We start from the raw sequence: 10240 nt of genomic DNA on the forward strand, positions 1-10240 counted from the left end.
CTTTCCAAGTATGTTAGATAGCTTTGTTGCGATGTTGTTCTTGTTTTAAATCCAACACTGATGCAGCATGCATTCATTACCAAAAAAAAAAAATCCCAAAACCTTACCTCCAAGCTGTAGAGATATTTGAAACTGTTTTTCTGATTGGCTGCCTCTTCCACAGCTTGAGCTAATTTTACTGCTCCTCTACCACCAGCAGACCAGTGATTGCAAGGTACAGCATCAAACGCTCCAGATTGCTTTGCAATCTTACACACCAGATCAACCTCAGCAGGAGAGTCAGTTCTGCCAACCAAACAGTTCCATCTCATTATTTTGTTTAATTAGTTCTCTTCTAGAACCTTATATACTTAGCCTTATTCTACCATCAGCACTTGTAAAGCAAGTCTATATAGGAATTATGCCATATACCTAATGCATTTATATAGAGCATATGTATTTCCATGTTTCAAGAACACTTTTTGTACTTGTTATAGCTAATTAACATGGAAGATTAATAGTTCCAGAACAGTATATAATTTTTTTGTGGTTTTGAAACCTTAAGAACAGGCTAAGGATTTAAAGGTCTTTGTGTTCATGATGAAAAAAGGAAATTCTTTAATAGCTTCTTTTCTTCATGCCAAAACAGATTAATTTAAAAACCAAGAAAAGTGTGAAATTTGAACTGTGGATTTACTCACAAGAGTAATGAAAGAACAGACTTACTTGAAGACATTTAGAGCAACCACAACAGGAACTCCAAAGAGCTGAGTAATTTGAATCTGTTTCTGGAGATTACAGCAGCCATCAGCTACCAGCTGGAGGTTCTGTTCAATTAAATAAAAGTTAATGGAGATGGTAAGAAACATCAAGTCTTCTCCAGCCAAAGAATTTTCCATAAACTAAACTGAACATAAACAGTGCTGATCATAACAGTTGCAGGCAAGTAAAATGCTTCCAGACAAAAATATTTTGGCACTTATCTTACTAATTCTTACTTCAATTAATAAGCAAAAGACATATTTAAGTAACTAAGCAGTGTCCAAAATTTGTACATGAATGCATTGCTCTCTTCTGGGACGCAAGAAGACAGTGCAGCTGATGACTATTGCCTGTCACAATTGTGAAAGGGCTGTTAGTCTCTTGTTTGCAAAGTTTATAAACAAACTACAGTAGTGGGATGGGGTCTGACGTGTTATATGCATAGTCTAATCTCTATATACATATATATCCCAGATAAAAGCACATTACTGGTTTTCCTTATTTACTCTTTTACCTCATACTTTGTAGGCCTTGTCTTAATTGCAACAATACACGTATCCTTAGCCTGATAAAACCAAGAGGCCAGAACTTTTCTGCAGTGAAGAGACAAAGAATCCACTCGTTTGAGTAACATTCAACACTAGACGTGAAGCACAAACAGAATAAACCTGTTGTTTAATTAACAGGTTAAGCTATCATTAATTTCAGGGAGTGTCTTTGACCCCTGCACCACTCTGCTTTTGTGCTTCCATAAATGCCTGTATGATGGACTGGGATGAAGAGCTGATCAGTCTGAAAACCTAGTGGTCCTGGAAAAACTACTGAAAAAAAGTTATTTTTCAGCTAGCTCAGTTCCTCAGTGCAATCTGTCATGCAGTCACACACATAGCACAAACAAGAGGGATAACACCAAGTGGCTGGGGGAAGGTGAGACGGCTTTACTTGTTGGCAATGACTGTTAAAAGTGTTCACTGAACGTCAACATCAGAGCATGCTATCGTCAAACCTGCGGCTGCACACTATACAGCCAGAGGAATGAGAAGTTCTGATTCTCCATACATCACATTATTTTGTCCCTTTAAACAAAAACTCCTAAAGTTTTATAATAGCTCCTCTTACCTCTTCTGTGTATTCCTTCTTCAAGGGGGCACCAGCAGTTACCTGGGAAAATAAACAATCGACATCATCACAGATTGACACTTGTCATAACCCTAAACGGTCAGAAGTGCACTTTTGCTTACTTTCTATACTGCCAGTCAGCACATACATTGCGCACAACATCATAGCTTGACTGCAGCTTCTGTTTTATTCCAAGTTACACCGGTACATGGAGAATAGCAACACTTCCTATTGTATCTGGGTAGCAAGATACAGGTAGTGACTCAGCAACTAGTTGTAAAAAATTTATTAGAGAGAAGGTAATTGGATCCCATTCTACATGCTTAATAACACACCAGCAGTGCAAAGACTATGGACAGCAACCTCCAACAGCTGCCTGTAGGAATAACAGTAACACAGATGACTAGAAGAGGAACATCATCTTTGGGTGTCCTGTAATTACTGCCCATGGCAAGGAACTGCATGCAAGTAATTTACTTTGCTAGAAACCTCCCAGTAAAAGTATCTGGTACTCTGCATGCCTCTATGATGCATTATGTCAACAAATGAAAAGCTTTACACTTCTAAAGACACAGATCAGACAGAAATAGAGACAGTTATTAAGACATATTTAAGTCCTATTTCTGCTAGATTGAATGATAACACATGACAATATACCTGCCTTGATAGGCATGGAGGACTATCATTAAAAATAACAAAAACTTGCATTAGAAGTGGACTAAAATGATAGAAAGTTATATAATTACATCAACCTGAAAGACTGAAAAAGGACAGCTCAGCTTTAGCTCTAAGAGATGATTAGCTGTAAGGGAGACCATGCATTCCAAAATTTTGTGGCTGTGGAAACAGCTCTGGTATTTTCACCCATTGAGACTGTTTCCCTAGCAGCATCACTCTCTTGCATGCTGCTGGGCAGATAAAAGTGTTTCTAGGAGTTAAGTGTTTGTCTGCTTGGCTAGCAGAGTCCAATCTGATTGCACGACTGAGGAGTACTTCTACAAACAGTAATCTGTACAAGTCTCGTCATAGCTTAAATAGCAAAAAGTGATACACGGGTGACTTTTGGTACACAGGGAGAACATTTGCAAAATTTTATCCGTTGCCTCAGCTTCCCTGAGGCAATTCACCTGAGCAGATTAAAAGGACAGAATGGGTTCCCATTATTGCAGTGAAAGAAATCTCAAAACCTTCACTAACAATGTTGCCTACTTCCACTCACATACTGCAAACCCAAACTCTTCTCACTCCTCCTCAGCTGCCAACTTTCCCAGCCTGTGACTACTTCAGTGCACATACAAACGCTATTTCAAAAGGCATGGAAAAGAATATATATATATATTATAGCTTTTTTTTTTTCATGCAAATAAACTTCCCTCCCTCAGTAAGATTTAGTACTTCTTCAGAGCTTTCATCCCTCTTCTTTCATTTGTGCCTTTCCATTCCTACATTACCTTTGGAGGTAACATTTATAAGATGAGGTAACTCAGAAGGGATATCTAAATACTGCCCCACAGGCTACCCCCAATATTTCTTAAAGCAAGATATTTTACTTATTTCAAATATTAGCAACAATTTTATTTTCCAAGAAAGGTGCAAAAACTTACATTTGGCCCACCTCCATGCATCTTCAAAGCCCTCACTGTAGCAACGAGTACAACCACACTGGGAACCAAGCCAGAGGCTCTGCATTTGATGTTGAAGAATTTCTCCATCCCAATGTCAGCACCAAAGCCAGCTTCAGTTACTGTTAAACATTAAAAAAACAAAACAAAACCACACATAAAACATGCTTTCAGTTAAACACTGGGGGATATTTCTACTTTAGCATACACTGCACTTAAATACACACCACTACTCAGTTTTGAATGAACTTTCAAATAGAGGTCTATTTACATTACTGAGTCTGATTAAAAAACTATTCCCAACTCAGAAATAAATTCTTTTATTCTTGATATGTACAATATGTCATCAAAAGTAGTCATGTTGGGGGAAAAACCCCCAAGCAATCCAAATTAGTTTGAATCAAAGTCTTTTAAAAACATCTAGTTCTCTAAAATATCTGTTTCTGTGTAATTATATTTATTTAAAATGTTTGCAAACTCTTACAGATATGACTTCCCTACATTATTCCTCCCCCCTTGATTTCACTAAAGATATGCTTTCATCACAACTAATGGACCTAAATTCTCCTAGGTTTGCAGAACTTCCGGTCATCTCTTGCTTTTGTGGAGAGGATGTTTAATTACAAACACAAACCAGCAGTTAGTCATGTCTCAGTATTAAAGATACTATTAAACAATGAATTCTATGATGGGATTTTGCACCAAAAAAGTCAGATTAATGTAACATGACTCAGGAGAAAAATCTGTGCAGAATTAGGATATGCCTGGCAAAGTATTTTTAGCAGAGCTACAAATAAAAGAGAAGATAATCTGTATTAAATGATGTCAGGCTCTTCAGAGCTAATTTGCTATGATTTGTCAAATATCAATTATTTCAATTGCCTCTCTTAAAATCAAAATAATTTCTTTTTATTAGAGAAACACAAGCACAGAGCAATTAAAAAATTCAAGGGATTAAATCTCCTGTTGGTTGAAAATTTGCCTATGTAACTATTTCCCACCAGAACACACTGAAGAGTTGGGTTCAATATGTGCCTCTGGAAGATGTGAAGGGACTTTCAGCCAGACAAGTCAGGGGGGGAAAATAGCTTGCTCCAGAGGCTTCTGGACCTGACTTCAAGCAGAACTGGTAACATGTCCTCATAGCCCCAATCAGCTTACAAAAACTAGTAAATTCCCTTTTCTTTCTCTCATTCCTGCCAGCAGTTTTGACTCTCATGCTTAGGAGGGGAGGGGACCATGAACAGCTGATTGAACATTTCGGGGCTGGAAACCTTCAGCAGGGTCAAGGAGGAAGAGGTACAGATCTGCTCTGCTGCTGTGGGAGAAAGTATCTTTCTGTTGGCAGCCAATGCGCTTTAGGAAGTCCCAGCCTTTGTGCATTTGTCCTCACCCCACCGGTCCTTTTCCACCTCTTCTTCATTTTGCACAGGCTGAAACAATTGCCTGTGTGGCTCTGCTCAGAGGGAGGAAATGGCTGCTGGGGCTGGGGGAGAAAGCAAGAGCTAGCAAACAAGGGGGTGGGCATGCGGGGGGCAGCAGGGACCTCTTGAAATAGTAACATGGCAAGTGTCATGATTAACATTCTCCAAAATCATTGTAATAAGTATATTATCTTTTTCTGAATAGCCCTGAGAAAAACAGACATACCAAATATGGAAACAAAGGGGGAAAAAAAAAAAAAGGTTTACACAAACACAATAATTCAGAGGAACAAAGCTAATGTCAGGATAAGTCATATAAAAAGCAGAGCCAGGGATCACATGTCTGCTTTCCAGTAACCCCCATTCTTCTTCTCCAGTGTCTTATGTGGCACAGTGTGATTAATGAGAACTCTGAGTCAGGAATATATAACCACGATCAATCTTTAATATAAACAACAGATAAACTAGCAAGTACTTGAGAGGGTGGGAAAATAATTTGTCTCTTACAGAGATTGCCAGCGTATACACATAGCAGTCTCCTAACATTTCCAAACAAAGTTTCCAGGGAGTTAATCCTTTTCATGCCAAGGCTTTTCAAGGGTCAGTTTTCCTTAGAGAAAGGGGAATTGCAAGTCTACCTTTTAGTGAGAGAGAAGAAGAGATGTCAGCCTTCCAGTAAGCACAGCAACTGTTCACACAGCACTTCATGGCTCTCAGGGAGGTGCTAGCCACCCTTCAGGCAGTCTAAGCAGCCAGGGCAAATGCCCAGGAAAGCTGTGTGGGGACACTTATCTGGGTAGCTGTGCATATTCCTCTATTCTTTGTAATGCTTTCCTTTGATATGGAGGGCAAAAATGCACATTTGCCTAAACAACTCAAATCCTACATCGACATCTGAAAAGCTAACAGAACACCGGTGCTCACCGGAGTGAGTGCTACAACATGGAGAATAGGATTTCTTCATCTGAAACGGAGGAAAGGGAGAGGAATGTTGGTGCTTTCTCCGGTGTGCAGAAGGAAACCGGATGTAGTAGAAAAGCTGCTGGATGAAAGTTGCAACTCCATTTTATTTCCTCTGAGGAATAATGAGAAGATAGAGTAATATGCCAAGCTATTATATTTTAAAATCTTTGTGCTGAAACACTTAATACAATTACTTTCAGATTGTTTCCTGCTTTCAAATGAAAGCGCCAATGAAAAACAAATACAGACTATGAATGGGAAGTTTCAAGCTAGTCTATATTTAGACATTATGAGATAAAACAGCTAATCACTTTAAATATAACAGAAATTTAAAGTAATACATGGGTTCATTTATTTCAGTTATCACTTCTCATACACGGTTTGTCAACAGAAGGCAATTACAGATTACAGGTGAACTGATGAAGATTTTGGGGTACAAACATCTACCTAAGCAGATGTGGTCTGCTGTACCTCAACTGAAGGAAAGTTTATGATGCAACCAGTACTAACTGCCTACACAGAGTCTTTACCCAGCTTCAGCTCCCCTCCCTAAAAGCCTCTTCACCTTGTCCCCTGCCAAGCAGCCACTTCCCAGCTCCATGAATCACTGCTACCTAGGCTTCTGCCCTGCAAGCAGGTAAGGGGTTTGCAATAGACGTGATGATGCTGGCATGATGGTAACTGCTTGCTTTGATTTCCCAGCCACAAACATAGCAGTTCTAATGAAAGTAAAGAGGTAAATTATTTGCCTTCAGTGAGCTCATAGAAAACATACAGGTATTTGCACTTCCAGTCTGAGAACACAAACCCATGGCAACGTAGGCTGACCCAGATCAGGGATTTTACAGTCCCAGGCCTTACTTTGCATTCCAGATCCCCTTCTTGAACTGATAAGACTGGACAATGATCCAGACAAGTACTAAAAGATTATTTTCTGGGTGTCATTTTCAGTGAGTACAGCTCTCTGGACTGTCTCACTGCGTTGTCATAAAAAGTACAAAACCTAATTCTACAAATACTCTGCTGTTTGATTTTATGCTTCAATTTTATAGCCCAAGTATCATAAGGAACATGAGAATGAAGATTAAAAATTAAGATTTCGTGTATCAGCAGTGCACTACCATTACATTACTTTTAATAGTGGGACATAGGTGAAATCTAGCAACTAATATACATATATATATCAGGAGTAAACTGCATCAAAATGCTCCAATAAGTTCAAACAATTTCTTCTCATAAAAGATCCATGCGAGGGTGACCAAAAGCTAGGCTCGTTCTAACACATCAGGGTAACTGGGAAATCTTGTTTCAAAACAACAGTAGGCAAAACACAACACACAATTACTATAGGTCTTTCTACAGGTCATTTACAGAACATCTACTTCACTCAGTTCAGCTACCAAAATAACCAATAAACCATAGTTTTTGTTCAGAGCAAGAGGCCAAAATATTCAAATTAGGTTCAAAAGGGGAAGGAAAAGCTTATAAATGTGGAATTAGGCAATAGCGATGATAAGTCTGTCAGGCAGTGTAAAATCAGAACAATCAATACTCTTCACTGAAGTCTAATTCCATTTCAGAGTTCAGGCAAATGAACAAATCACTCTGATGGTTTTGTTTCTTGTTTATAATTACCATAACCTCTTCATGGAATAACTGCCTTGCCAAGCACATCTGGGAATATTTTATCACCTACACATGACAATAGCTTAAATAGACGGTGTCATGGTTTAAGCAGCTAATCAGATTTCATTGTCATGCTTAATACAAAATGTAATTTTTCTCCACCTAAAAATACATCTATCATGCTATAGCTGCATAAAGTGGTTCCACATTAGCCTCACATTTACATACTGCTTAAAAGCCTTACAGAAAGTGATGTTTAGAAATTTTTTTAGAAGATATTTCACCCACAATTGAATTTCATGTAAACTGAGGATAATTTCTAGTGAAAGTAGCTTCTCTCTAGTCAGCCCTTTTTATCAACAAATCAATGTCAAAATAAAACATTTGTACTATAAAGGGCCAAGTCAGATGCATACACGAGGCGAAGCTTTAGGACACGAATTGTGAGCCTGGATTCCCGAACAATGTAAAAGGAAATGGAAACTCTGAGCTGCAAGCTGCCATTTACTCCCCACATGTAAACATATCTGTTCTGGTGCAGCTGTCTGCTGGTAAACTCAGGAAAAGAAGAGTTCAAAGTCACAGAAGCACATGAACTGTGAACCTGGAGCTGGAGGCATGTTAGCTGTAAAGTACGGATACATTCTTGTTTAAGTGAAAAATACCAAGGTGCACAACTGCCAAGATAAACTAGGATGATCAGTGATTTCTCTAACAGGATATCATATTTTTGTTAGTATAGCTAGGGATGAATAAACCAGATGTTTGTCCATTCTGACTCCGGCAATTTATCTGATGTGAACTTCCATTATTATGACTGATTTTGGAATGTAACAGATACTTTTTTTCTTTTTCTTTCTTTTTTTTTTTTCCCTCTCTCCTAACAGAAGAAGTTTTCCTGTTCATTTTTCTCCTGACGCATTCTCACATGGCATACAACACAGGCACTCGCTGCTACCACCTCTGAATATGAAGTCCAGCAGAAAACTACACATGCATATATTAAGGCTGAACATTTTTCATGCCGTGAAGAAAATAGTTTGCATCAGCTATCAAAGTTTTATGTTGTTGCTGTGAGGCCTAGGAGGAAAGGTAATAGGAAAAATATTTGCTACTTAGTTTAGCAGAACATAAGCTTATTGGAGGTAACAGGTACTTTCCACCCCTTGCTAAAGAAAGATGCCAGGGCAGTATGTGCTCTGCAGAGGTACGGGCACTGGAGGTTTCTGACTGTTGACCACCAATCCATGCTTTTGACTGAACCAGCAGATATGGCAGTCCTGGCTTCTTAAGCCAAAAGGATCACACTTTTAACAGCGATTAATGGATTTTCTTCCACAAGAAGTCCTGACCAAAATAAACTTTATTCTCACAGAGCAAATTATATGAAGTTATGTTCAATAGTAGACTACTATTCACGCGAGACTCTCTGCGTGGAAGTCTCTTCAAATGTAGATAGAGAGCAGCCCACCTGCACGAGAACCCCCAGAGAGACACACTATAAATGCCTGGTTTCTGGTTCCACCAGCATACCCTCCAAGCCGCAACACTTGAGCTCTAGCTCATGAGACCTCTCCTAATACAAAATTTCTTTGGAGGAAAAAAAAAAAAAAAAAATCTCCTGGAAATTTTCAACTTCTCCACACAAACAAAATATGTCAGCTGAAACCAACGATTTACACTCAAGTACCCTGCCATCATACCCCATGACAGTAGCAGTTCAATTCATGCTGCCTTCCTCCAAAGGAAACTTGTCGCCAGTGGCCAAGAGTCTCAGGTCTCAGCCGACTGTCACTGCCTCCTGGCAGCAAGGGCTGCACAGGGAGCTTGGCTCCCAGGAATACACTTCATTTATGTGCTGATTCCCTTGGGACCCCATAACAAGTTCTTTCAACCTTTTGCTCAGAAACATTTCTTTTTCCATAAGAGACGAATTTTACCATTGAAATGCAGAGCAGCTTTATATGAGAAACAAAAGGTTACAGCATAACCTCTCACAGTTACTTTATATACCAATTGCTGTTAACTTTCCAAGAGCATCCCATACATTAAACAAACGAATAGGCACAATGACTTATACAGATTATTCCCAGAATATAGACAAAAAATTAGCAGAAAGTTCACTTTATTTACGACAAGCCAGACAGCTGAAGATAACTTTTAAATCTCAATTCTCTCACAATTAAGGATACAATTCCTCTTTGCGGGTTTTACCGGCCTGCTTATATATGTATGCTGCACATGTCTGATTTGAAATTCGGGGGGGAATCAAACTGAAAACTCCAAGAGCTGACAGGAGTGGCACTGTGTGACAGAAAGCATGCTCTGCACATCTCCACAGCTCTGCTTGCCTCCCCCTCTTGAGAATATACAGAAGTGCAACTGCAGTGATTCCTGCCTACAAAGCACCAATTTAGGGCATGGTTTTACAGGGTGGCTGAACCGAATGAGCACCCTGCCTTGCTGAAAGGGCAATTCCTGTTCCCTCTTAAGTCTTCCACCTTTCTCCCCTGCTCCCTCCCTGCTGGTCAGACTTCCTGCAGGTTTTGGCACTCATCTAGTTGCAAGGTAAACTGTTGGAATTTGCTAACCAGAAAACAAACAAACAGAAAAACACAGAAAAAACAATATTTTTTCCACTGGGTTAGATTTGAATCAGCTGAAGTGAGATCAGACAAGTGTCTCAACATGTTCAAACAGGCAGCGAAAGCAGACAAACAGAAGCAGGGGAAGGAAGGGAGACGC

At 39.3% G+C, this 10240-nt stretch overlaps 1 protein-coding gene across 1 annotated transcript in view; it reads right to left on the reverse strand.

Annotated features, from left to right (window-relative positions):
• The window catches only part of MTHFD1L (methylenetetrahydrofolate dehydrogenase (NADP+ dependent) 1 like), a 161712-nt gene that overhangs the window by 65941 nt on the left and 85531 nt on the right, over window positions 1-10240 (reverse strand). Inside the window, exons 21-24 of the mRNA XM_052784728.1 lie at window positions 3465-3604; window positions 1861-1902; window positions 706-806; window positions 108-285 (exon numbers count right to left, since the gene is read on the reverse strand). Of these exons, the coding sequence (XP_052640688.1) occupies window positions 108-285; window positions 706-806; window positions 1861-1902; window positions 3465-3604 (461 nt within the window). The remainder of the gene's footprint in view (window positions 1-107; window positions 286-705; window positions 807-1860; window positions 1903-3464; window positions 3605-10240) is intronic.

This window comes from Harpia harpyja, chromosome 4 (genome assembly GCF_026419915.1).
Source record: "Harpia harpyja isolate bHarHar1 chromosome 4, bHarHar1 primary haplotype, whole genome shotgun sequence".
In the NCBI taxonomy this organism is placed as follows: domain Eukaryota; kingdom Metazoa; phylum Chordata; class Aves; order Accipitriformes; family Accipitridae; genus Harpia; species Harpia harpyja.